Source organism: Chelonia mydas, chromosome 25 (assembly GCF_015237465.2).
Source record: "Chelonia mydas isolate rCheMyd1 chromosome 25, rCheMyd1.pri.v2, whole genome shotgun sequence".
In the NCBI taxonomy this organism is placed as follows: domain Eukaryota; kingdom Metazoa; phylum Chordata; order Testudines; family Cheloniidae; genus Chelonia; species Chelonia mydas.
The window spans coordinates 3,935,240-3,962,749 of record NC_057858.1 but is presented as its reverse complement, the minus strand read 5'-3'; the positions used below and the strand labels follow the sequence as shown (position 1 = coordinate 3,962,749).

Sequence of the window (27,510 nt, the reverse complement as noted above, 5' to 3'; positions counted from 1 at the left end):
TCAGCCTTCCACTGAGAAAGGGGGTTTATTCTGAAGAACACAAATGTGAATTTCAGTAAGTTTCGGCCTTTTGTCAATGGTGGTTCTTGGAACTTTGCTCCTATGCTGGTTTCAATGGAAAATGCTGCACACCTGGGCTGGCTTTGGGGTTTCTGAGCGGGGGGCAGCATTTTGCCCCTACTTTGCACAGAAGTGAACAATGACGCGAGGTGCCCAGGAGCGGATGATCCAGCCCCCTCGCTCTAGAAGGCTCTGTAGGGTACAATCTCTGTTACTACTACAGCTGCTGTAACTAGTTTGTGCAGAACGTTTTCCCACTAAAACCTCCCAGGTTTGTTGAAAGAGAAATGTTTATGTTAGGATAGAGATATGCAGAGATGTCTGTAAAGGCCATTTACGCTAAGAATGTAGGTGTGTTTTTATCACTTAGCTAGTTATAGAGGTATAAAACAAAGAATCAAAATCACAGTCCGCCTGTGTATCAGCCTTCTCTCACTAGCCTAGTCTGAGGCCCTGTTCGTAGGCTAAGGCCTTTGGCAAGGCAGAAGAGGCAGCCACAAGCTGGGAAGCGAACGGGTCACGCCCTCACATTCCAAACTCGTCACATTGAAATAAGGTGCTATTGGGCTGTTAGGAATACAATCCTGTCCTGATAATGCCTATCGCCTTCCTCCAGAGAAAGATGGTTAAAGAAAACTTTTAGTTTGATAGCATCCTGTCTTCTCAATAGTTGTGGCTGTGAAGCCCTCATTTCTGTATGTTTTATCTTTATGGCCCCCACTTTTCTATTGTTAATCTGTCTGGCTCTCTAATTGTTTCTGTCTGCTGTATAATTAATTTTGCTGCGTGTAAACTAATTAAGGTGGTGGGATGTAATTGGCTCGATAATTATGTTACAATATGTTAGGATTGGTTAGATAGATTTCAGTAAAATGATTGGTTAAGGTATAGCTGAGAATATTACTATATAAATTAGGGGCAAACAGGAAGTAAATTGGGATTAGAAAATAAAGAAAAAGGAACTTGGATTTAAGCTTGCTAGAAGTTCACCCCAATAAACATTGAATTATTTGCACATTCGGACTTCGGGTATTGTTGCTCTCTGTTCACGCGAGAAGGACGAGGGAAGTGGGAGGGTGAAGGAATAAACTCTCTAACAGTTTAAGTGTCAATTCAGACAAAATCTTTGGATCTTTCCTGCCCTAAACGTCAGAGTGGGCGTTTTTATCCCCAAGTGACACTCCGAAACTAAACAAAGTGGTTCTTTTGACTGAAAAGGCTGCTTTGTTTTGGGCTTTTGAATTTAAAGCCAGATAAAGCATTTCACGTTGCAATGTCAATTCAAAACGCAAATGTGCATTTTGCCTCACACTGGCATTTTGTTCTGGGTCGTTGAACGGTTTGCTGTGGCAAGGGAATGGCTGGAAGGGGAAATGAAAAGGCTTGTTTTGTTTTGAAATGTCAGTTAGAAACTTGAAATCTCTCAGGGAAAAACCTGTTGGTTTTCTGACCCGCTCCGATAGCTACTTAGGCCAGGCCAGGAGTTCTGGAGACCCAGTGCCACCGCCTTGGGATGGGAGCCAGCGAGAACCAGGTCTGCCCATGTTCAGCAGCCTCAGTACAGAATGCTCTTGCCATTCGTCCCAGCTGAGCCGTGTGTCTTCTGAGGGACTTGGCAGGTGGGGGCTTCTCTGACTCTTTAATTCTGGGTCTCTCCACACAGATCCAGGAGACCAGAGCTCCCCGGAAGCAGGTCCCACTGTATCCGTCATGGGGGAAGTGTGGCTGATACAGCTCCCTGCCTCTCAAGGGATGGCTGGCAGCTTGGCCTCATGCCCTCAGCCAGAGATGTCACTGCTGCTTCACCTCAGCCAGCCAGCCCCTAGGGCAGGGGCTCTCAAACTGGGGGTCAGGACCCCTCAGGAGGTCGCGAAGTTATTACATGGGAGGTTGTGACTTGTCAGCCTCCACCCCAAGCCTCGCTTTGCCTCCAGCATTTATAATGGTGTTACGTATATAAAAAAGTGTTTTTAATGTATAAGGGGGGTCGCACTCAGAGGCTTGGTATGTGAAAGGGGTCACCAGTCGAAAAGTCGGAGAACCCCTACCCTAGGGGAACTCAGCCTCCTCTTCCCCGGGGAAGTCTGACAAGCAGGGCCCTTCCCGAGCGGTTTGGAAGATGGGACTGTGGCATGCCGCCCGGGAAGGGGACCGAACATGGCATGTCCAGAGAGCAAAGGGCATCACACGCGTCGCTGCTTGGCACATCCTGGGCACTTAGAACACAGAAAGGGGGTGGGAACCTGCTGCAAGGTGCAGCAGAGGGGTCGGTGACAGCCGGACCCACTTGCTCTTCCCTCTTCTTCCCCAGCTTGTTCTGCCCGATTCGTTCCCGTGGAGAAGTGGAGCCGTTTGCTGGCTTTCATCCCGGATGGGTGCTGCTGGGGGCTCGCAGATCTGCACCACGCTCCCTTTGCAGTAACTGACCTGTGCCCAGTGGAACGGCCTACGGAAAAGGCCCATCTCTAAAAAACGGTACTGCTGTGGCTGTCGTGGGCTAGGGAGATGTATCTCGTTCCAGAGTGCTCCCCGCCCCACAGGGCCACTCCATAAGGCTCATGTATCCAAGGTGCCCCCCACCCCAGCTGCCAGTGCCAGGGAACATCAGCATTCCTCCCAACAACAGGCTCAGGTTTCGCAGATGCCATGGGGCTGGAAGACAGAGAGGTTTCAGGTTTGCCCAGTTACTCACCCGCCTTTAAACCACAGCGACTTCGCCTCGCCAGATCCTTCTCCCCGGGCCTGTAGGACAGACAGACAGAGTCAGCGCTGCCTCCCGGACATGCAGGTAAACCAGGAAGGGCAGCTAGCTGGGGCGAGGCTCAAGCAGCAGATTTACTGGGGCTTCCCTGTGTTGACGAACAAGTGCTTGGAGACACATGGGGTGCGTTGGACAACAATACACAGTGCAGCAGATATGGTGGGGGGGTAAGGTGGATTGGGGGACAGGGGTTTGAATTGGTAATAAAATATATTAGAGAGTCCTGAGATGAATGAGCAAAATAACAGCTGCATTTAACCAAGAGCTAAATTCAACTAGACAAGCAGGAGAAACCAAACGCCCAGCACTCTGGCCATGCAGATTCTAGCAAGGAGCTCTGTTGCCAAGCAGTTTGACAAAGCTGATTAACCCTTTGCTGGTAGCACACAAACTACAGGGACCATGTGCCAGGGGAATCTGGAAGCAAATGAATTGATCAGAAAGGTTTGACTGGTCTGTTCCGTCCAGACCTCTTTTGGAAGACACTGGACTGGCAGATCACCTATGGGATGCTGAGTATATCTGGGATGGGCTGTTGCAGAGGGATGTGGGTAGAGACCAGAAATCCATGGAGGACTTTGCTTTCCCAATTGATTTTTCACTTGCCAGGACTGGGGAAAAAAGATGGGGGAGCAGCAGAGCCTGGGGGAGAACGGGAGCAAACACCAGGGAAGGCCCCTCAGTGTGGCACCCCATCCTCCCTGCGCGCGCACACACACACACACCGACGCACACGCTCACACACACAGCAGGATGGGCACACGCAGCATGGGTCCAGGTTCAATCAAACATGCTTACCTGCATGCGGGCCACCGCCCTGCCCCGCGGGGAGGGGAGAGGCGGCCACAAGGGCCAGGGTGGTGAACAACTGAAAAGAGAAGCAGCGGGGGGGGAATCGACGCCCCAGGGGGGCGAATCCGGAACCAAAAGAAAAAGAAAAGATGGAGGATGGAGTCTAAAAACAGAACAAAAAATGGTCAACTCAATAAAAGCAACAGAGGGTGGAGGTGGGGGAGGGAGCCATGTGGACAGATCAACGTCTGCACGAACCAGACACATCCAGAAGTGAGCCCTGCTTCAGTGCTCTGCACTCTACCCTTCTCCTGGGGAAGAAGTCCTGCTTCGGGGCTAGGGGCCTGTCTACACAGCACCCAAGCTAGCCTGAATCCAGTGAGTGCAGCTGGCAGCTGGAAGACAGCACAGCAGGGGCTTCAGCTTGGGTAACCCAAGCCCAGTGCGGACTCAGCGGTCTCCCGCTAGCCCACTCCGAAACCTGTGCGGCGCTGTCGTCGCTTAGCCACGCCCGCTGGATTCAGGCCAGGTCAGGGAGGCTGGCCCATGCCCACCTTGTGCTGTGTAGACGTATCCTGAAGTCCCAGTTCAGCAAACGGGCCACTGACTTCACTGGGAACATGCAGCTCTTCAGTGCTTTGCTGGGCAGGGGCCAAAGGGCTGGGCAGCTGCATGCGGTGATACAGGAAGGCTCGCTCGGCTCTGCCCAAAGCTCCTTCTCCTGTTCCCCCAGCCACCCTACCCGCCATCTTGGCCAAGTCTCCAGCACTCCAGGGCTGTGCACTAGCCGCCCCGGTACTTGCTCTGTGGGTGGGACTGGGGTCAAAGGCAGGTTCTAGTTAGATGAAGAAACCTCCTGCTCCTTTCCATGGAGGGTGGCTTGGTCAGTGCTGCCCAGCTGATGGCAAGGAGGCCCTGAGCCCATGATCTCCGGCAAGGGCAAACGGGAGAAGCTAGGGGGGCTTTCACCCTCGGTTGGGACCCACCAGGCCCAGTGAGCCAGGGCTGCACAAGGCCATGCCTTTGCTAACCCCCACCCCTTGCTAACGCCCTCCCCACAGCCCCAGGAGTCATCTCCCGTCCGATTCCAACCCAGGGCTGCTCTGGCTAGGGAAAGTCATCAACCTGTCTTGTCTAAGCCCTCTTTGAACAGGTCCCTGCCAGCCCCCTGTCGGCTGGTGGGGGCAGGAGGGGCGCACTCACCTCTTGCAGCTGCATGCAAACCTTGTTGAATGCTCTTAGCCACTTGGCCTTGGCCCGGGACTTGGCGTCCTGGACTTCCACATCCTCCCGCTCTCTGAAACTGGACAGACAGATCAAGCATTTAGTGGGGCCTCACTCGGGGTGGAGGGGGGCTGGGGGCGGGGGGCTCAGACCCAGCCCCCGGGGGGTGGCACCCGCCAACTTACACGGACACCCATGTCTGCAACTTTCCTACAGAGCCAGAGTGTTTGATGAAGGCATCTGGCTACAGATAGGGGTGTGTGTGTGTGTGTGTCCCTGTCTTGCTTTTTGTTTTAGCTGTTTAGCCAATGTTGCATGAACTATTTATTTCCAGTTCACCAGCGATGGGATCTTCAGCATGCCTGGAATTCAACTGGAATTAGCTTAACATCTCTGCAAAGGCAAAATGCTCTTGTCTACCCATTTTTTGCTTTGCCCTCCAGGGCATGGCACTGCTGACACACACAGTCTCTGGGAAGGCTGCGAGGTAGAGGTTGCTCACCTCCCCCTGGGCTGGTAAGGGAGAAAGGAGTGGCATTTAACAGGTTGTGTTATCCAGAATCAGACGTGATCAAAAATTAAGCCGTTAACACAAACAAGTGAGATGCAAAGGGAAGGGAAGTGATTTGGCTAGAGTCCTGCTGCAAAGCTGGGAACAGAACCCAGGAGTCCTGACCTCCCAGCCTCATACTTCCTTTGTGGGCCGTGCCCTGGGGCATCGACACGAAAGCAGTGATAGGAAAGCTCCAAAAGTTTGGCGGTTCAAGTTCAGGTAAGCACCCAACAACCACGACTGCTCCTCTGAAAGGTCACTTGGCTTCTGAGCTGTCCAAGCCCCTTGGAGCTGCCAAGCCAGGCTGGAAATCTCCCTCCCAATATCACAGGGTCTTACAGCTCCTGCATGGGCTGGGACTCAGACAGGAAAGAGCTGGAGGCACAGTACTGCGGGACTTCTGCTTCTGGTCCCAGGAGACCCAGGATGTGCAGAACTGCACTGAAAATTAAACACCAATCCCTCCAGGAAAGGGCTGTCAAAGATTTCTGCCCAAACGCCATCCCATATCTTGAGTCATTTAATCCAGTCAAGTAAGTGAACAATGTCTCAGGAGGGCTGGAGTCTGCAACCATCACTACAGACACACAGACTGCTACCACTTGAGCTGAAGGAGTATCCGTTAGGGGTAAGTAGCAGTAGTAGGCTGTTATCTTGTGTGTTGACCCCCCGCACTGGCGGGAGACATTGAGTGCAGAACACACACTTTACAAGCATGTTGCATTCAGCATGCAAGATGAGGCCAACTTTATGAGAATCATCTGAGATTCCCCAGCCCTTCTTAATTTTATAAATATATATAATTCCAAAGCTCACTATGTGCTCTTTTAAATCAGAGCTTCAGTCTATAATTTAAACAAAGTAAAAAACCCAAGAAAGAAGTCTGTAGCTGCATCCCCTCCATTTTGGAGCAATTCTGCTCACCCAACCATAGAAAAGTAGACCTGTTTAATATTAAAAGCAGAGACTAACATCTGTGAATTATTCACATCATTCCAGGGATGCAACCATCAAATTTCTTCATCTCTGCAACTCAGGAGGGTATGGACGGGCTTTTATCTGCAGCCTGGAAAGACAAACGTCCTCCAGGAAGTTTTCTTCCTGCTTTAATACATGTAACAACACCCAGGTAACAGACTGATGCCCCTCCAGAGCCCCCATGGCTCTGGTCCAGTGAACACCAGAGCCACACCAGGGTCTACGTGACTCCAGTATAGTGAACTAAATCCTACACTGGTTGGAAACCCGGTAAACGCCAGTGCGGCAGGAAGGCTGCACTCATGCAGCCAGCAAAGCAACTGCTGTGGGCTCCTCGGAAAGGGTGAGTGGTTTAAAGGGACACGGCCAAGTGAAAACTTTTAAAGGTTTAAAAAAAATTAAAAGAGGCCAAAAATTGGCTGAAAGTTAGTTCCTCCATCCAGAGTTGGGAACCTGAACAAAAGGGGCCTGGTTTTCCAGAGGGGCCGAGCCCACAACATTGGACCTTCCCCCTCCCATGGGAGGGACCTTCATATGCGGGGCAAATTGGACTCTTTCCATTCCAACCAAAAGGGGAGCTTTACCCCACCTTGTGGAAATGCCGGCCGGCCCATCAGTGCCGTTCCTGCTGGCTCAGGAACGGCCAGACCAGGGGTGATGTGCGGAACACTTGTGCCTTAGGTGAAATGAGACACCGAGCTTCTTTCCACCTGACTCTGATGGGGGCTAAAGAGAATACGGTCAGCGCTCGCCTCCCAGCATGGCTGGCTGCAAGCGCACATGTAGGCGCTACCTCTGAGCGCAGGCTGCCTCTTCTGCTTGTGTGAGTTTTTCATATTGTTTTGTATGAATATTGTGCGTGCCTCAGTTTCCCCTAGGTGGTGCATGTTGACTGGGGGAGAGGGAAGGGTTGTTTACTCTTTGCAGAGACCCAGAGATACAGGCGTGATGGATGCCTAGCTGCCTGGGGGCCATGGACAGTCCCAGAAGACAATGGTCACTCCAATTGCCCGGACTCTTGGCACCTAGCAACAAACGACCCTGAACGGCCCACCCTCCTTAGGAAGCCAGCGGAGTGTGAGCAGCTGGAGGACAAAGGACTGAGGAGGGGCCAGGTGGTGTAGGTAAGTGTGGGCTGCTGGAGGCAGGGAGAAGGGTTTAGAGGGTCTGGACTGACCGTGATGGACTTTGCTGTAACTTTCCATTCTCTATGATAACTAAGGACTTTCTACGCTGTGTTCCAGACAGCTGTTACAGGGGCAGGAAGTTGGGGTGCACTGCTCCCTTTGGGGGTGCAAGTCTTCCCCAGGTGTCCAAGCCAGGTGGACTCGCTGAGGGGAGCTCACGGCATGACCCGGGGGGCTGAAGGCTCTGAGGTTCGGTCCCAGGAGCAGTGAAGCCGAGGGGCTGACCCCAGCGGCTGTGTGACCCTGAGGGGGCTGATCTGCTGAAGAGGTCCTCCCAGGGACTGTTGCAGAGCTGTCTGAGAGCACCAGACCTGTGGACAGCTTGGCAGGCCCTTCACTGCTTGCAGCTCGCTGTGCCAAAGGCGCCCAGAGCTGTGACAGAGCAGACCCAAGCTCAGCACCCAGCTCCGGGGGCTTCCCTCTGCACCAGGCTTTTCCTCCCAAGCCTTTCCCCTGGGCGCTGGCCCCAGGTCAGCTCTGCCGGCCGGAGGGGGTGGGGCAGCGCTCCCGGGGCAGGCAGCATGTCTGGTCCTGTGTTGTCTGCCCCTGCTCAGAGCAGGTCTGGGTGCCACAGTGGTAAAGGCATCGCCAGCTTGGGATCGAGGCACGACAGCTGCTTCAGGCTGCTGGGGACCAGGTCCTGGGGCTTGCTCCAGCTGCCGCTGGCATAAAGGGAAAGGCTCCATGGGCACCAATGAGAACAGGACGGGGCCCTAAGGCTGGTTCAGAACATCAGCCCGGGCCCCTCCTCCATGCCTATGGCCCGGTCGCCGTGCAGCAGTGGGGTACCCAGCAACCAGCCAGCCAGGCACAGGGCACACTCATGGCAGCCACATGCTCCCCCCTGGGTCATGTAGCAGTGGGCCACAGTGTGCAAGGAGCTCATGTCCCCACTAGTGTGCCGGCCCCACGGGTCACTAGTGTGACCTCCCCATGGGTCACTAGCGTGCCGGCCCCACGGGTCACTAGTGTGACCTTCTCATGGGTCGCTAGCATGAGCTCCCCATGAGTCACTAGTGTGCTGGGCCCGTGGGTCACTAGCGTGAGCCCCCCACGGGTTGCTAATGTGCCGGCTCCACGGGTTGCTAGCATGCTGGGCCTCCGGGTCGCTAGTGTGACCTCCCCATGGGTCACTAGCGTGAGCTCCCCACGGGTCGCTAGCGTGCCGGCTCCACGGGTCGCTAGCGTGACATACACACCATGAGTTGTTACCGCCAGCTATGGCTCACGCCCATCGTGGCCGCCCAGGACCAGCGCAGGGATGGGGCACGCCAGAGAGCTGGCCCTGCGGACACAGCACGCTGCCAGTCCGAGCCCCGGGCTTTACGTTCCAGTTCCCTGAGCCAGCACAGGTCACTGCACGGCTCGCCCCAGCCAGGCCCAGCTGCCTGGCCCCAGGGTGGGTGAGCACCGTAGGCAGCTTGGAGCCCCTACCGGAGAAAACGCCACCCACCTGGGAGCCCTTCCTCCCTCTGCCAGCGCCCCCCTTCCTCCTCACCTCTCGGCCGGCTTTGGGGGCTCCGGCGCTCTCTCTGGGACCGGGGGTTCCTCCGCTGCTGGCTTTCCCTGGGGGATCTCCGGAGTCTCCTCCAGGACATAAGCTGCCTTCTCCTCCTTCCTCTCCTGCTGCTGCTTCTGCGCTGGCACCTGCTGCGTCTGCGGCAGGGGCACCGGTTGCTTGACCGGCGGCTGTGGGTAGGGCTCGCGCTCCAGGGGCTTGGCCTCGTCCGCCTCCTGGTCCCGCAGCGGGGCGGCCCGGGCCTGGGGGTAGTCCCGCTCGTTCTCGCTGTAGTCCTCGTCCTCCTCCTCAGGGTAGAAGTCCTCCTCCCAGTGGGGCGAGTCGTCGTGGTAGCTGACGGAGCTGTGGCAGGAGTGGTAGGAGTCCCCGTCCCGCTCGTCCAGCTCCGAGCCCCGCAGGCTCTCGTTGTCGGGGTCGAAGTCATCGCTCAGCTGGGAGCTGCCTTGGCTCAGCTCCCCGGACGAGGCGTAGTGGCTGCTCCCGGTGGGGCTGCGTGGGGGTGGGATGGAGGGGAGAGGACAGAAAAGGCTTAAAATGGGCCTGTGGGTCCAAGCCGGTTCCCCCTGCCCCGTCCAGCCGGCTGTATCCTTCCCCAGGCTGCCGGAGCCTGGCTGCCAGGCGGTGCCGCTGAGGGGAAGCGTGCCAGGATGGGCCCATTGGTACCCGCCCGCGGCTTGGGCCCGCGGGTGAGCCGGCAGCGGGGGCAGGGAAGGGGAAATGTCGCCGCTTTCCAGTCCTGCTCCTCAGCCCGGGTGGCACCGGAGGGGCCCAGTGCCACGCCGCTGCTCTGGCCCCGATCCTGGGCCTCACGGCTGGGCCGGAGAACGGGGAATTGGGGGGGGGGGGGCCTGCAATCGGCGGCTGGCCAGTTAGGCCGGGGTACCTCAGAGACCCCTTGCCCATCCTTTCAGCAGCCCCCAGGCAGCAGGCAGAGCAGACGTGCCTCTGTCAGCCAAGGCACGCGGTGCCCCCCTGGGAGCGGCGCTGCACGGGCAGCCAGGTGTAGCCCACGCCCATGGTCCCCCCCACGTCCCCCCCATGCCCCTCCACGTCCCCTTTCCGGCCATTCCCTCTTCTCCCCATCACTCGCTCCTCCATCGCGCCCAGAAATCCCTCAACTCTTCCTTCTCCCCACAGCTCCTCTCTCCTGCCCTCCCTTCCGCCCCCCCCATCCCACTCCCTCTCCGGCACACCTCCCCACTGCCCAGCCTGGCCTGGCCCCCGCCCGCCCCAGACACGCTCCTCGGGCCTCTCCCCACAGGCCGAGCCCACTGCTCAGGGATCCGGTCAGGGGGAGGCTCCGGGGGAGGAAGGTGGAGGGCTCAGAGGGAGGGGGTTCGGGGAGAAGGGGGTCTGTGACAAACCAAACCACTGGACACAAGGAGGGAGAAAACCAGGGGCGATTCTCCGAGCGCCCCAGCAATCGCGGTGCCTCCGAGCGAGAGGCTCACAGTAAGCGCGCATGCAGACATAGTACAGGGACACGCCTGGGGATAGGCCGACACCACATCTCCGGCACCGGCAGTGGGGGGTGGGAGCGGGGAGGGCACGCAGACACCGGCACCGGTGCCCTTCTGGCCAAGCCCCACGTTCGGCAGGAAGCCGGCTGGAGGGGCCGGTTGCCTGGCCTGGGAGAGTATGGGTGGCTTGGGGATAGACGCACCGGGGGAGGTCATCCAAGCTCACAGAGCTGGGACTCACCACCGAGGGGACCCGGCCAGGTTGTGGCAGAGAAGAGAGGCAAAACCTCCCCACTCTGGGCTCCTCAGCACCCAGAGGCCCCCTCACCAAACCCCACCCCCCAAAAGAGAATTTAAAGAGCCAGGAAAATGCTCAAAAGCACAGGAGTCACCCCTCCCATGTGGGGCTCCAGGCCCCAATCCTGTAAAACCCCGAGCGCACCAAGGTCTCAGGATCAGGCTTCCCCAGGCAAGGGTAGGTGTCCTCAAATGCATTGCACATTCTCGTCAGTGTTTCCTCCCCATGAGGCCTAGAGCTACCCTGCCAGGCAGCTGCCCTGGCCCCTCGCTGCTTAAATCATTCACGGGCCACCCGGGAGGGAGCCAGCAGCAGCGCTGAAGCTGGGCTTGAACGTTGGCCGTGCATGGCTGGAGGGTGTGCTGAGATCCGGAGCCTGGCTTCCCACCCTGCTGAGCGCTCCGGGAAACTGCACCCCGGAGATTTGGTCCGACTGGGGAGGCCAGTTAGAGGGGGCAATGGGGATCCCAAGCGAGGGGCGGCCGACCCCACCTTTGGGGTGGTGAGAATGGGACTGGTCGAAGGACCAAGGCTGCGTGGGCCGACCGAGCCAGCCGCACGCCCAGGCCACAGGGGGTGAACAGAATGCCTTCAATCCCAGCCAGGTGAAGGAAGCTGCCAGGCTCCGTCCTGCCCCCTTTAGGTATTTCTCCCCCCCCACACTGGTTCTGGTTCTGTCAAAGCAGCAAGGTCAATGCCAACCTGCCCAACTGGCATCAACTGCCCGATGGCCAGGGAACCCTGCCTCAGGGAGGACCCGTCAGAGAACCGGTCCGGTCCCTTGGCTCGGGGCATCTCTCGCTGCAGCTGGGATGCATGTGCAATGCACTTTACACTGGACACCGCGAGGGACCCACGCAAAGGAGCCTTGTCGTTTCCCCCCGGGGCCGATGAATCTGATACGCAGGAGTGGCCGGGGCGGGGGGAGGCAGCGGGTAATTCCGGCAGCCACCTGGGGCTGCCATTGCCGGGACTGGTATCGGCCTAACCCGGGCGGCAAGGACCCACCACAGCACGCTGCATCAGGCACAAGGCTAGAGACAAGGTAGAGACCCACCTCTCCGACAGGTCTAGGGACCGCCCGCTCTCAAGGGAGAACTGGCGGCTGGCCCGCCTGCTCGACTCAGAGGCGGACTCAGCGTCGCTGGGCCCGTTTGTGGCAGAATCGACGCTATCGTAGCGTCTGCCGGGGAGGAGAGGAACATGGTCAGCAACGGTCACCCGGGAACCAACGACCCCACAGCAGACAGTGAGCTCCCAGTAAGGCCGCGCCGCATGAAAGCTCCTCTCCTCGGGGCCGCGCCCCTGGCATCCGCCCACACACCAACGGAGCCATGGCACCGGGGGTCCTGCGGCCGTTCCCCCCATGCCCGAGGGAGTGTAGGATTTTGGGGGAGGGCTAGGAGGGTATTCCCCAGTCAGGGATCTCCCTGCGGGTGGGAGTGAGGGGTCCTGAGGCTGAACGCTGAAGAGCAGGGAGGCTGTGCGGCCAGCAGATAGATCGGTGCAGGGAAGGCAGACGGCATGGAAACTTCCCCCGACAGCTCTGCCAATGCAGACAGCCCGGCTACACTTCCAGGCCGGGCCCAGACAGCTCCACAAAGTCTCTGCAGCATCTTCAGCTACTCCACTCCTGGTCCATCCTGCACAGCCCTGCCCGAGCACCTAGATCCTGATCAGCAATAGCCCTGCCCTCGGTGTCTCCAGAGTGGAGAGGACTGTCCCTGGGACTTGGACGGATCCCCCAAACCTTCATCTCCCCGATGTTTCTTAGGGTTTTGCTTTACCCTTCAGTGTTCTAACGCTAGCCAGGGATTAGATGGGGAGGAAGCACTCGTTAGTCAAACTCCACCCACAATCCCAAACTCTGCCCACAATCCCAGAATAGCTGTTTCTACTGCCACAGAACAGTGAACAAGGGCACCACTTGGACCCATCATTAGGTTTCAGAGTTAAACATCCAGCGAGAGGAATGCAGGCAGCCGCTGGCCCCTCTCCTCAGGCAGCAGGTTCTAACTGCCTGCATCCGCGCAGCCTCCGGGGCTTTCCCCACAGAGCCTGGATTTTAATTTTGAATGAAAGCTAAGATTCTGGAGGAAGCGGCTGGGGTCGGCACAGAAATGCTAGGGTGGGCACCACTGCATACCAGCTCTGTCCAACCTGTGCCAAGAGCTCTAGCTAATCTGCCCAAGGGCAAGGCTTTTCTCCTCCTCCGAGACAGCTCCCTTCCCATCCATCTCTCTCCCCGTCATTGTTGCAGCATAGCCTGGCCTAACCTCTCCCACCTGATGGCTGGGGCTGCCAACCACCACGTGTCTGCAGCACTTGCCTTCCGAGGGCCGGCGCCGGCCTTCCCCAACTCTACCTGATGGGCCGCTGATCCGAGTAGTCCACCTCGTAGCTCTGCACGGAGTCCGTGTACGAGTCGCGGGAGCTCTGCTGCTGGTGCCTCATGGGATACTGGTGGACCGAGGCATTGGGCTGGGAAGTGGTGTAGTACGGAGGCGGGATGCTATTACTGGTCTCGCTTCGGTAATCGCTGTCCCGGTCATCCATGGTGCTGTCGGGGTCGTCATCTGCAAAGGGCCGGCTGCCACCGGTGAGTGTTTTGCATGGGAAGGGGCCAGAGAGGCCTGAGATAGCCACTGTCTCAGCAGCAAGGACAATGCCAACCTCTACTGCCCGGCTGGCATCAGTGAGAACCGGGCCACTGCTTCAAAGGCCCCCGCCTCTGTGGGACTTTCTCCTAGGAGACCCAGCTGGAAGACACTGACCGAGGCCTAGAGAGGGGCCTACGCTTGGTGGGCACTGATGTCCAGGGCACTGCCAGTGCCCAGAAGCTCTGGGTATCCGGCCCCGGCTGTGTGTGTGGGAAGAGGGGCGCTGGCACCTGCTGGGTACACAGGGAAGTTTCGTGCTCCGGTAGCCGATGGCTCTGACCAAAGCCAAGCTGCCCCGGTGCGCTCCAGCAGCAGTCTGCCTCCGTGTGCCCGTTCACCCTGCTCCACAACCCACCCCCTGTGCACAGACTGCTGGCAGAGGCTAGACCCTGGTGGCTGGGCACCATGCCAGCTCCCCAATCCTGCAGAACTCTGTCCCGCTCAAGGCTGCCCTCTGTCACCTCTTAGGGCGACCGTCCCTGGGCTCCTTTCCTTTCGGAGGCAGTGGGCCTGACACAGGAGTTCGAGGCCACACGGTTCCACAATGGTGCCTGAGCACTGGTGGGCATGACTGAGCCGCGTGTTCGGCTGGTGCCATTGGGGCGGAGTCAAGGAGGGGGATTTAGATGGTCGAGCTCTGTGCATCTTACACTGGAGCGTCGTTCCCAGCTTGGGCAGATGTGAGCAGCGTGGCCGTGGTGCCGCGAGCGGGAGGTCAAGGCCTACCACATCCTCCAGCCTGGGAGCGCCCAGGGCCTTCAGGGCATCAACCCACCAAGCTGCCTTCCCCCAGCCCGCAAGGACCTTCCACCTTCCGGGGGGTGGAGTGCAATGGGATTCCTTATCCTGGTGAATCAGCCAGAGCCGCTACCCCAGCCTGGGAGGGAGGGGAGGGAATGGGAGTATACATAAGGTGGGAGGGGAGAGGGGGAGGAAGAGATGGAGGAGGGGTCTACAGGATGCCGACTTACCCCTACTGCTCTCCTGCCTTGGAGAGGCAGGGGGTCCCTGGGCAATCCCCTTTGGCTGGTGCCCATGGACCAAGAAAAGCCCAGTGCCCTGTGTCCGGGCCCGGCGTGCTGGGATTGACCAAAGATTGCAATGCCATCTGCATGCTGCCCCATCCCCCTGAGCCCAGCCTCCCTGCCCTGGGGACGGTCCATCCACCCACCCCATTTAAAAAAGCATTTGTAGATAGTCCTGTGCCCCTCTATCCAGGAGCACTGGGGAGACGTCCCAGCTACATGAAAAGATGAAAGCCAGGCAAGGCCAAGGCAGAGGTGAGTCTAGTCCCAGGCCCCCCTGCATTGCCCGCTAGTCATGCCACTCCCTGAGCCACCTGGACCCCTCTGCTCCCCTGCACGGCTCTTCTGTTTTAGCCGCCGGGCCTTAGGGGGGCCAGAGGCAGAATGCTCCTCCCCCTGGTTGGGGGTGGGTGCGTGGGCAGCCCTTTGGGAGGCCAGTGGGTAGGAAAGGGGGGTGCCACCTGCATTCGGGGCGAGAAGGCGATCGGATACTTACTCTGCTGCTCTCCCCAGCCAAAATAATTCCAGTTGCCTATAAAGAAAAGGGGCAGAGACAATAAGACGGACACGGCTGTGGGAGGAGGTGTTAGAGCCCGGGTGGGACAACCAAGCCCCATTTAGAGCCAGGCCCAAAGCAAACCCCCAGCTTCCCCCCGCAGCCCCGACGCTCAGACTCCAGCGCTACGCCGGGCTGAGTCGGGGTTCTGGCTCCAGCCCTGGCCCCCACCAAGCGCTGGGGAAATTCAGACCCCGAGCTGAGCGCCGCGGCCTGGGCCCCTCTCTGCCATAGGCTCGGAGAGGGCGGATGAGGCACGCTGCAAGGACATGGGGAGAGCAAGGATTCGTGGCAGGAGAGGACTGGGGGAAGAGCGGGGGTTTGTGAGAGGCAGATCCAGATGTTCGGGGCAGGCTGGGAGAAAGAGCATAGGGCGGGGGAGTGGCTCTTTAATCCTGGTGGATCTGGGTCGCCTCCTTCTCGCCCCGGATGGGGAGTGGGAGGGGCAGGGGTGTTCCGCTGTGGGGCTGCTCCGGGCACCCCGAGCCCCTCTTTCTGCCCCCCCCCTCCCCAGGAGGAGAGAGCCTGGCACTGGGCCCTGAATCCGCCATCTCCACATTCAGGGTCTGGGGGGCCCCGCTCCCTGGCCATATCTCGGCTGGTCGTCATTCTCCGAATTCGTGAACACGAGCGTGCCAAAAAGACCCACGAGCCGTTCGGCCAGAGCCCGCAGCTGCATACGCAGCTCCCCAGCCTTCGCGCCACAGCGAACCAGGGGAAGAAAGCCTGGGGCAGCAGGAGGGAGCAAACGCAGGAGGCCGGACGCCACGCTGAAGGACGTCAACAGAAGCAGGGGTGAGAACCCCTCATGCCTGGCTCAGATCTAATGGGGCAGAGTCATCCCTGGGGTAACCCCACTGACCTCACCGGCCTTAGGGCACGAGAGAATTAGGCCCACTGACCAATTTGCCTCAACGCCCAGCCCTTTCAACGCCTCAACGCTCAACCCACTCATCATGGGTGTGATGAGCCCCCATGTCGCAGAGGAGGAAACCGAGGCACGGAGTGTCGGCAGGCTGGGAGAAGTGACTGGTTCAAGGTCACCCAGCGACTCTCCTGCCAGCTGGGCTGGGTGGGGCCACATCTCACTGCAAGGCCAAGAGATTTGGGGAGGATCCAGCCCCCAACTCTGCCTTCATGTGGGCACCTCCCTACCTCAGATGCTCCGGCCCTGATGCCTTAGCTCCTTCCCCACGTGAGCAGGGCCACCCAGACCCAGCTTCCTCCAGGCTCGGTGCTACTCGGCCAGATCCGACCCTGCATGCCGTGGCTTTATCTCCCCTCGGTGAGCTGGGCCCTTCTCCCTAACCCGCTGCTGAGACCCCATCCCTGTCAGCTCTTCCTCAGCCCCGTCCCAACTGCTCCCTGCCCTTCCTGCTCCCCCCTCTGTTCAGGCGACCTGCCTCCCCGACGTGGGCCGAGCCGAATGGACCCTGCTCCAAAGCTTCCCAGACCAAGGCAGAGGACGGGAGCGGAGGAGAGCGAACACACGGCAGAGGAGGGGAGGGAGACAGAGCAGGAGGAAGGAGAGAGGGAAGGGGGCCAAGGACTTCGGAGGAGGGGGATCATGGCTCCAGCGACCGAGGCCGAGTCCCTGCTTCCCCGGCTGGGGCGTGTCGTCAGCCCAGACCCCTCCCCAGCTGTCGCCCCCTTGCAGGAACGCTGCCAAGCTGCAGCTGCTGACCCAGAGCGGGCGACGCACAGGGTGCGGGTGAGAGGCGTCGGCCCCATGCTAATCAGGTTGGGGGGGGCCATGCACGGGAACTGGGTGGGGACCGTGAGTTGGGGGGCAAGGGAGACACAGGCCCTATGATCATCCTCATCCCACCTCACCTGGGGGGGGTCAAACAAGTTCCGGGGTGTTGCACAGAGTCAGGAGATGCCACAAGCTCCTCCCACCCCCCAGCTCTGTCCAGGCACCATCCAGCCCCCCCCGGGGTCTGGCCCGAGAGGCGCCTGTGACCCAGCTCTGCGGGAGCGGGCGGGTCACAGGCCCAGAGGAGTTGGGGGCTGGATGCTGGAGGTGATCGGTACTTACAGCACGGGGAGCCGGGCACGGGGAGCGGCTTGTCCTGCTCCTCCTGGAACTCGTACTGGGGAGAGAACAGAGGGACGGTCACGGGCCCCCCGGCCAGGCAGTCTCCGGCCCGGCCCCCTCCCCCAGGTCCCGCAGCCCTTCAGGGGGTGACCCCCAGGGCACTCAGTGCAGATCCCTGTGGGACGCTCTGATTTCCTGCCCCGTCCCCCTGGTCCTGTCTCTGCCAGTGAGGCCCTGGCACGCTCGCCCAGCCAGGCGCCACCCGCATGCACACAACCCAGCAGTGCTGGGGGGCGGGGGGAGCTGAGGACACACACAAGGGATCAGGGCCGGCAGGGGGTGCCAGGCCCCAGAGCTGACTTACATCGTCCTGATCCTTCATAGCATTCAGCTGCTCCAGCTTCTTCGCCCAGTACCTGGCCTCCTCCTCGGGGATGTCTGAAAGCAGAGAGGCCCCCTTGCCAGCAGCCCGTGGGGTCTCCGCAGCCCGGCCCCTCCCTCCCAACGCAGCTCCTGGGGCCCTGCATATGGGGGCCCACGTCTGGGGCATGGGACCGGCCTCTGGCTGGGCCTGCAGCTGAGCAGAGGATGGCAGGGAGAGGCAGCCTGTGCTGGGGGTGGGGGGGGTGGATCTGTGGGGCATGGAGGGAAGGGGGGTGGCAAGGCTGGGCCAGAGGAGATGGGAGAGAAAGGACAATTGCCGTCCCAGCCTTGCCCCCGATGCTGGCTTGTGGCGGGCGACGGCGAAATCTGCCCTTACAGGGAGCCAGCGATGTCACTGCATTGATTGTTGGCATTAATTCACCAGGGGAAAGGACCAGAGGCTGGGACCGAGATGGGCAGGAGCCAGGGCTCCCAGCTCCAGCCTGGGGAGTGGGAGTGGAGTTGGGGAGCCCCACACTCCAATCAGCTCGTCACCGGAAGGGAAAGGAGGGTGGAGAGGAGGAGCTGTAAGCTGGGCACACGGCGTGAGGGAGGGGATCCAGGAAAGGACTGTGATGATGCCCCTCAGTCCTGACCCCGGGCTCGCCCCACAGTTCTGCCAGTGCCCCTCAATCCTGAACCACAGCCCCAGCTATCCCAGCCCTGGGCTCGCCCCACAGCTCTGCCAGTGCCCCTCAATCCTGACCCACAGCACCAGCTATCCCCGCCCTGGGCTCACCCCACAGCTCTGCTGGTGCCCCTCAATCCTGAACCACAGCCCCCATTGTGTTTCCAGTTTTGGGCCCCCCCATCTTTCAATCCCCCCTCATCTACACATCTGGGGTGTGAGGCGGGAAATATCCCCAAGAAGGGAGAACCCCGGGCACACGGATAGGGATGGGGGCACAGGCCAGGAGCCCCTCTTGCCCCCTGGCCCTGAGGAGGGCACCGTACCGAGCGGTAACTCAAAGCGGGTGTCCAGCAGGATGCGGTGGAAGGTGGGGTCCTTGGTGCCAGAGATCTCGTTGTCAGTCATGATGACCTGGGAGTCGAGGGTGAGCCATTCCCCGGGGCCCTCCTAGGGGAGAGAACTGGGGGGTCAGGACAGATGCCAGGGGAACGAAGCTCAGTTTAGACTCTCCCAGCCTGGCAAATAACCCAGTCATGCTCCCCTGCTCTGGCCCTTTCATGGGGCTAAGCCTCACAGCTCTGTGTGCTGGGGGAGGGTCTGTTACTGGGGGGTGAAACTGAGGCACAAGGGGGGAAGAGATTTCCTGAGCCAGGAATGGAACCCAGGAGTCGGGAGTCCCAGACCCCTGCTCTCCCTCCTGCTAGCAGCCATAGCAAAGAGCTGTGCTGTCTGGACAGCCATGTCCACTCCACCCGCCCCCTGCCTCGAGCCCCCCTTCAGGAGAGGACAATTTGCGGCAGTGCTAGGTCATGGAGCACGCAGGAGCAGTACCAGGGCAGGGAAGCTAAATCCCTGGCCTGCCCCATGGCGCCTTAGAGCATCGACCGCTGCAGGGGGCACGAGGGCTTGGTCCACAGGCTCATCATTAAACCTTTGCACCCTGGAGACTCCTCCTCCCCCCCCCCCCCCACGTTGCTTTCCTCCCAGCTGCTGGAAGAGAACCTCAAATCCCCCTGGCTGACTCTCCCCACCCCCAAGCAGGTGGACACCTGCCCTTCCCCACCTGTCTCCTGGCACCACCAGCCTGGCTCTGCTGGGAAGTGCCCTGTGGGTTAGGAGGAGGCTGAGCCTCGGCACAGGAAGGGGACTTCGGGGTCCAGGGGACGGGTGGCTCCCCCCAGACACAGACCCTCCCCTCGCCCCGCCCCCTAGAAGGCCGGCAGGTGGCGACCGATGCCCAGTCCTGGCCGGGCTCCGAAGGGCAGAGACCGGGACAGGGAGCCAGGAAGGTCCGGGAGTGGCTGCTGTCTGGGTCCTGCTGGGGAGAGCGCCCTGTGCCTACCTCGTTGGACTGCCGGATAGTCTGCAGAGGGATCCACACCGTCCCCACCATGGTGTCCCAGATCAGCCCCTTGTTCCACACCTCCACCGTCAGCCCCAGGTCCAACCGGTTAATCTCACTGCAAGGGAAGCAAAGTGACCACGTGCCCATCAGCGCTGGCCCCATCTGGCTCGCTGCCTCTCCCGAAGCCCTGGGCGGCCTGGCTCCCGGCCCCACATATGAGTGAGGGCCACTCACTGCAGCGGCTGGGAGTCGGTGCTGCTGCCCCATTCCCCACAGCGCCCCCTGCTGGGAGAGGCTGGGACTGGGGGAACTGGGAGCCCCCCGCCCCCAGCCAGCGCTGGAACACGGCATAGGGAGGTTAGATAGACAGCGCCAGCTCCCAAGATTGCACTGGCTGTGACTTGTCATCTAGACACAGCTCAGCTCTGGAAATTGTGTCGGAGTTAATTGTGGAGGGGGGGCGCTTTTTTCTTTGGTAGGTCCTACAGAAACGTGTGTGTGGAGGGGGAGTTTGAATTTCCCAGCATCCGAGGTGTGAGTTTAACCCACACCAACATGCTTCCGAATCTCCTCCTGCTTTGCTGCGTAGACGTCAGAGTCTTCGACCGTCGGAGGAGCCGGCTTCTGAGCAAGGACAAATCTGGAGCTGCCAACGGTTTGACCCTTGGCACTTGTGACGCAGCAGGGAGGGGGGAGTGTTGACCTGGGAATGTGGCAGGGGAGTTTCACTGGGGATGGGAGACCTGAGAGCCTGTCACCTGAGCCAGGAGGGGGACGGGGAGGTAGCACCTCTGCCCGGGAAACTGGACAGAGGCTGCAGGAGGGAGCCTGCTGGGGGGGTTTTGGTTTCAGTTTGGTGCTGGGTGGTGGAACCAGGGAACCCCAAGGTTGGGATCTAAGCTCCCTGCCCCCCAGAAGGACTTGACTGAGGGGTCCTGGTTGTACCCACAAGCTCTGTTTTAGACTGTGTTCCTATTGTCCAATAAACCTTCCATTTTACTGGCTGGCTGAGAGTCACGGTGAATCCCAGGAAGAGGGGTGCAGGCCTCGGACTCCCCCACACTCTGTGACATCACTTTAATCTCCCACTGGAGTGTGTGGCCTGAGATGGGAGCATCATTAGTGTGATGGTAATTAGGGCCCTTTGGTGAGTCACGGCTGTGTCTGCAGCGGCCCCTCCTGCAGCCCCCCGACCCCCAGGTCTGGGACGCGCTGGTGTTTGACGCTTTAAGCAGATGGATGCAGAATGAGGGAGCAAAGGGGACAGGCGGTTTCCTGCCATGTGGAGCAGCCCGGTCCTCAGCGCCAGTCTCTCCCTTGCTGCTGGGATTCCCCCAGGGGCTGCCTCGTCTTGGGGGTTAACAGCTGCCATGTTCCTAGCAGCCCCAGGCTCTGTGCCTAGCTGTGGCCTCCAGGCATGCCCCATGCCCCTCTCTCTGTGACATGGCAGGTGCTTACACTGCTGACAGGTAGGGAATTCCTGGTCTCACCCTGCTCCGGTTCCCCAGGACCCCTCTGCAGACTGCAGTGGCTCTCTCTGGCTCTCCACCGGTGTGTCGAGTGCCTCAGGCATCGTGCGCAGGCAGAGAGCAGGGATCCGGCACCCACCTGGGGGTCTAGCAGGGCCAACGGCCATGGGTGCGTCAAGAGACGCCTCCCCTTCCCCTCCACGCGATTGCAGGCTCCATGGCCTGGAGGCTGCCGAGGGGCCGGGAGTTTCTCCGGGCCACCCATCGAAGGCGGGGTGACCTGAGACTCTCCGAGGATCCTGCATCCGAGCTCCCGACTTCCCAGTTTATCCGGCACATATCTGATTTTGAGGATTTGTGGAACTCATGCGGCACACGGGGTTTATCTGACACCAGCTTCCCAAGAGCAGGAGGCCCCGGGAGCCCCCAGACTCCTGGCGTCCCCCGCCCCACCCAAGGGTTGTACTCACAACATGAAGTCCTGCTCCCAGCAGGGCAGGTTCCCCCGCACTGCGATTGTCGTGCTCTTGACATTCTGCACCTTCAGGGTCACGTAGGTGTTGAACTTCTCTGCAGGGAAGGGAGCAGAGGGTGGAGCCTTGGGCCCAGATCAGCCCTGTCCCGGGCGGGGAGGCACCGCGAGTCCCCTGGGCGGGTGGGACAGCCTTGTGGGGCTGGAAATGCTCCCCACCCCTAGCCTCAAAGGCCACCCGCTGGCTCTTCCCATCAGCCCAGGGGCCTCCCCGTCCCCATGCGGAGTCTCCAAACAACACAAGGGGGGTTTCCCTGCATTGCCCTCCTTGAGCCCAGCTCCAGCACCGACCCTGCCCATGACTCCCCGACCATCTCAGCACCGGCACCGGCCCAGCCCCCACTCCTCCAGCACCAGCTCCACCCCCCCAATCCTTCCCGACCATCTCAGCACCGGCACCGGCCCAGCCCCCACTCCTCCAGCACCAGCTCCAGCCCCCCATCCTTCCCGACCATCTCAGCACCGGGACCGGCCCAGCCCCCACTCCTCCAGCACCAGCTCCACCCACCCATCCTTCCCGACCATCTCAGCACCGGGACCGGCCCAGCCCCCACTCCTCCAGCACCAGCTCCACCCCCCCCATCCTTCCCGACCATCTCAGCGCCGGGACTGGCCCACGCGAGAACTTTCAGCAGTTTGTCGCCAGCTAGGGGCATGGTCAGCTCCCGACGCTGCTTCAGCTCACATGGAGCATGGTTAATGCAGGTTATCCTGACCCGACTGCCCTACATAGCTCTGCCAGGGCCCCTCCGTCCCAACCCGCATATCCCTGCTAGCCCAGCCCTGGGATCTGCCCCCCCACAGCTCTGCTCATGCCCCTCAGTCCACCCCCCAGCCCACTCTGGCCTGGCCTGCGTTTCACTCGCCCTGGACAGAGATGGCAGCACCAGCTGGTGGGCAGGGGTGGGGTGGGGGGGGGACTCCAGAGGTGCCAAATGTCCAGGAGTGACAAAACTGAGAGCGGCTTGACTTCTCTCCTCCAGCTCAGCACCCTCCCCCACCCCGGACCTGGGGCGTCGCTCACCCCGCTGGGTGTTTCAGCAAAGCTGCCTCTGGCCGCGTGGCTGGCTCCCCTCTCCCACAGCCCCCAGCGCATCGCTCGGCGCTCCTCTGGGGCAGCCCCACCTCGACCCGACTGCTGTGTGCGTGGGACACCTCCCACCCTCCCGGGCCAGCGCTGGTAGAGGCCGGGGCAGAAGGGGACTGACAGCAGCTCCGCTGTCCAGCAGGGGGCGCTCCTGGTGCCGGCTCAGCTCCCGTGATGCTTGGAGCTCTGTGCAAACGGGGACAAGGGGCCAAACTCCCTCAGCTCTGGATGGGTTTGGATGGCCCCTGCCCCCAGCAAAGCCCCTCTGCACGCCTGCTCTACACTGGCTGCCGGGGGGGAGGGGGCTGCCGGGCCTTCCCATCCCAGGTAGGGGAGCAGGGTGCCCCCCAGCTCTGCACAGATGGGGTGAACCTGCCCAGGCATCACAGAAAGGAAGCCAGTGAGATCTGTGTGTGCGACACACCTGTGTGCATAGTATGCTTGTGTGCCTGTAGATGTGGGTGCTGTGTGTGTGTCACCCATGTGTGTCTAGACCCCACTTGCCTCCCAGAGCCAGGGACAGAACCCAGGAGTCCTGGCACCAACTCCCCTGGTCCAAACACTAGACCCACTTCCCTCCCAGAGCCAAGGATAGAACCCAGGACTCCGGACACCAGCTCCCCTGCTCTAACCACTGGACCCCACCTCCTCTCTATTTTGTCCCTTGTATCTGCTGATCCTTTTCGGTAAACTCTGGGGAAGCTGGGACGGGCTGCACCATGAGTCCTTAGAGCAAGGCCTGGCTTGTGGCTACAGGGTCCCCTCCCTCAGGCCTGGAGGCTCCTCTTGCCTAGTCCCTCGGTACCTTTCTCCCCAGCAAACTCAAGCTGCTCACCCAGGGGCCCTAAATGACCCTTCATCTCATTAGCCCATCCTGCTTTTTAAAGTCAGACCCACACTGGAAGCCTGGCTGCCCCCTGCGGGAAACCCGGCCCCCTCCTGCAGTGTGGATGGGGACCTGGGGAGAGGCTCCTGCCCCAAGCATTCGTGTAGCCCATGTGACCAGGGGTGGTGGGAGTGACTTACCTTGCGCCCCATCAAACTTGGCTTTTTTAACTGCAAAGAGAGAGAGAGAGAATAAAATGTTTTAGCCTCCATGCCCAGAGAGCTGCCTGAGAAGTGCTAATGGACCCGTCTTGTCCCCGCTCCTAGCGAGCCAGGCCGAGACCCGCTGGAGATCCCCTCTCTGCAGGAAACCAGGGGCCCCACTCTCCCCTCCACTCCGGATGTACTAGTGCCCACTGCAATGGGGGCTGGCAGCTCGGGCCCAGGTCAGGACCCTCCTGTGTCTTTGAGACTTTTGGGGTGCAGTCAGTCACCCCTTGTCCTACAACCCTGAAAGGTGGGGATGACTGGGTCTGCATCCCAGTGTCCCGGGTGTAACCACCCCCCAGATCCGAGCCCCCTGGAACTTGGGCCTGGATCCAGACTTGAGCCCCATCTCCATCTCAAAATGCCATGGAGACAAGTAACCCCCTCCCACTAGCAAATGTCTCTGGGAAAGATGCTGGCCCCTGTGTGTCTTGGCCCCCTCTCAGCCTCGAGCCACTCACAGGCGCCCCCCAATCCCCACTGCCTTCGTGTCCGGCCATGCAGTTATGAATTCTTGACACGAGCGACTCGACCTTAAGAGCGCTGTCTGCCAGCCCCAGAGAAACAGCGCGGTGGAAAACCCTGCCCGTCATGCTGCGCTCTGGACACAGGGCGGGGCTGGGCTGGGGGGCTCTCAGCCGTGCTTCGGGTGGTTCTCACTGCATGAGAACAGCAGCCAAGTCCTGGGAGGTGCGTCAGGTGTCGTCTGGTGCTAGTGAGCACGGGGGAGCTGATGGCAGGAGCTCAGAAGGACCTTTCTCACCAGGCCTGCGTTGAGTGGATGCTGCGATCTTGTCATGAGACCTGTTCTCGCATCTGGCTGGCTAGGATACTTGAGGACCCCTGCTCTCTCCTGGATAGACAGGGCCAGGAATTCCTCCGCCTCTCTCTGGAATAACGCCCGTCAGCCACAGATAGCAAAGCGTCAAAGAGATGCTAATTAAACTTTGCAGAAGCTCTGTGAGACAGATGAGTGTCATTGCACCCATTACACAGGTTGCTTAGCGAAGGTATTGTTATGGGGGGGGCAGGGCCTAGAGGCGCCACCGTTCTAGGCACTGTGCACAGACCGACTAAGAGGCCCCAGATCCCTCGCCCCAATACTGGCCAGACAACTCCAGATCCTAAACTGGCAGAACTGTGCTGCACAAGGAGTCTTTTTCTCCTTTTAATGTGGCATTGCTCTCGAGATCAAAGGAACCAGATTCTCCTGCACGCTGCTTGTCACGGAGTCCCTGGGCGATGCTCTGGAGCTGCTCCCTACGAAGCCAGGCAGGACTCTGGGGAAGTCTCCTCTCTGGCAGCAGACTGTCTGCAGGGAAAACAGCTCACACGGCTTCCACCTTCCTGGGTCTGTCCTCGGAGCATTCAGCATCCTCTGCCCCTCTGTGGGCTTCCCACAGCGAGTCCGCCCAGGTGGGGTCCTGGGGAAGCCAGAGAGTCCTGCCCCCCAACTCCGCAGTCAGACGTGACTCTCAGCCAGCCAGTAAAACAGAGGTTCATTAGACGACAGGAACATGGTCTAAAACAGAGCTTGTAGGTGCAGAGAACAGGACCCCTCAGCTGGGTCCATGTTGGGGGGCAGTGAGCCAGACAACCACGTCTGCTCTTCACTCCACGTCCCCAGCCAGCCCAAACTGAAACTCTCCCCAGCCCCTCCTCCTCTGGGCTTTGTCCCTTTCCGGGGCCAGGAGGTCACTGGATTCCTTTGTTCTCCAACCCTTTAGCTCTCACCTTGCAGGGGGGAAGGGCCCAGAACATCAGTTGCCAGGAAACAGGGTGTCGACCATTCTCTGTGTCCAGACCCCTGCACACACCTGCCCTCTAGGGCTCTGCAATGATCACACACCCTTATCCCACCACCTAGATACTTAAGAACTGCATAGGGGAAACTGAGGCACCCCCACACTATGCAGAGGAAACATTAAGAACAGTCCCACTTTGTCACTCTGCTGCTAAAGGAAATGCCAGTGTCTCGCTGGATGCTACTGTGGCATGTCACTGGTTAGCTAGTGATTTCCTTTCACGTGCCCTGCCGCAGCCCCGGTCGGGAGTGTCTTGATGAAATGGACAAAGCTTGTCCTGGGAAAGGGCTGGGTTTGATGAGGCTCTGTGCGGGTCCTGTACCGAAGCGAAGAGAGACCCCAGAATAACCTGGTAGCAAGGGCACTCCCTGGAGGGGGCAGGGACCCTGGCTGAAGAAACAGGGATTGGAGCATGGGCCTCTCACATCTGAGGTCAGGGCCCCAAGCACTGGGCTACAGAGTCAGTACCTCTCTCATACTCTGCCATAATGGATAGCTAATACTTATACACAGTAAGAAAAGGAGGACTTGTGGCACCTTAGAGACTAACAAATTTATTTGAGCATAAGCTTTCGTGAGCTACAGCTCAGTTCATCACAGTAGACTCACTCCACGGGGGAGAACCCCGCCACAGAATAGCCTAGATGGCCGAGGTTCAAGTCTCACTTCCAGATGAGCCCTTGACTGCTGAGCTAGGGCACTTTCTCCTCTCCTCTCCCTACCCCCCTGTTTTTAGATGAAAAACTTTGAAGGCTCTTGGCTTCATCCCCACATGGGATGGGACAAACCACTTCCTGTCCCCCCCCCGCCTCCTTTTACAGTTCTAGGAGTCTGCTGGAGTCAGCTGTCTTTGTGCATCCATCTCAGTGCAGATTGTACCAGGTGAGACACACCCACTGTGCTCTCTCTCACCGAGTCCTTCCTTGTGCCAGCATTTCCTCACAATCGCTCCTGAGGACCCATTAGATAGCTGCCCGAGGTTAGGCCTGCTGAAAATGCTGTTTGTGTTGTAAGAAAGGAGGCCGCAAATATTCTCCAGAATTTGGGATAACCCAGCGGCGCGTCTCAGCAGTCGAGGCTGAGTCCAGCTGTAACAAGCCGAACTTTCTGCTCCGTGGCCGGAGGGTGGAGGGTTCAAGTGGGACTGGTTCATTCCCGCCCACCGCCCCCTTGTTTCCTTCAATAAACCTTAAAGGGCACGACTGAGTCTTGCTTTCCCATCACTGCCTCCGACATGATGGTGAGCTCCCGTTGGTCCCAGAACGCAATAGATCCTGAATGCGTCACCTGGTCTTTAAATCACAGGGGAGCTCGTTTAGGGAGCAAGTCAGGCGAAGGTAACGGATTTGTGCCTGCACAAGCGGAGATTCATATGCAACGGGGAACAATTCCACTAACGAAATCAGGTACTCAGCCAAAACTCCCCTGGTCTTCTGTGGAGGTGCTGCCAATCTGCAGCAGAGCAAGGGAGAGGAGAGTTGGGCCCTGAGACTGAGTGAGAGTTAGGAGCACGGCCAGCGGGGAAAAGCTAGTTTGGGGAGGAGTCTCCTAAGGAGCAGAGGGGAAGTCCCTTGATCTGAGGCATTTTATGGTGATGCCGGCCAAAGCACTCTCCGGAAGGATCACGCTTTAGCAGAGAGGGCGGGGCGGGGTGGCCAGCTGGCACTGGGATTTTCAGGAGATCCTTTGGGCTAGAGGAAGCTCGGCCTCTCAGGTCGCCACAGGACCTGGCTGGAGTCTAGCCACAGAGCAGTTCCCATCTGGGCAGTCGGAGCAGTCCCAACACAGCTCACAGGCTGGGGCTGGCTTTGAAGCCAGTGAGCGAAAGCAGGAGTTGAAACATGTCGGAAACGCTCTTATCGGCTTCCCGCCAAGAGACCAGTCACTCAGGGGTGGGGGAAGCCGAGCGCCGTGAGCTAGAGAGTGGGGAGACGGGATTGAACCACGAGACAGGGCCAGGATTAGCTGGCAGTGGCTGGGAGATCCCTGGGCGGCAGGGTGGGCTCCCAAAGGCC

At 59.7% G+C, this 27,510-nt stretch overlaps 1 protein-coding gene across 22 annotated transcripts in view; it reads right to left on the bottom strand.

The window, feature by feature from the left end:
• The window catches only part of UNC13A (unc-13 homolog A), a 114,847-nt gene that overhangs the window by 50,864 nt on the left and 36,473 nt on the right, over positions 1–27,510 (bottom strand). For 16 of the 22 annotated variants that reach the window (XM_043535929.1, XM_037885918.2, XM_037885921.2 and 13 more), the window contains exons 2-13: positions 23,625–23,654; positions 21,450–21,549; positions 19,508–19,625; positions 18,489–18,612; positions 17,476–17,549; positions 17,112–17,166; positions 15,014–15,049; positions 13,198–13,408; positions 11,890–12,015; positions 9,054–9,563; positions 4,817–4,916; positions 2,753–2,802 (exon numbers count right to left, since the gene is read on the bottom strand). In XM_043535929.1, the coding sequence (XP_043391864.1) occupies positions 2,753–2,802; positions 4,817–4,916; positions 9,054–9,563; positions 11,890–12,015; positions 13,198–13,408; positions 15,014–15,049; positions 17,112–17,166; positions 17,476–17,549; positions 18,489–18,612; positions 19,508–19,625; positions 21,450–21,549; positions 23,625–23,654 (1,534 nt within the window). The remainder of the gene's footprint in view (positions 1–2,752; positions 2,803–4,816; positions 4,917–9,053; positions 9,564–11,889; positions 12,016–13,197; positions 13,409–15,013; positions 15,050–17,111; positions 17,167–17,475; positions 17,550–18,488; positions 18,613–19,507; positions 19,626–21,449; positions 21,550–23,624; positions 23,655–27,510) is intronic. The other 6 variants (XM_037885924.2, XM_037885923.2, XM_037885925.2 and 3 more) reach the window with 2 other exon arrangements.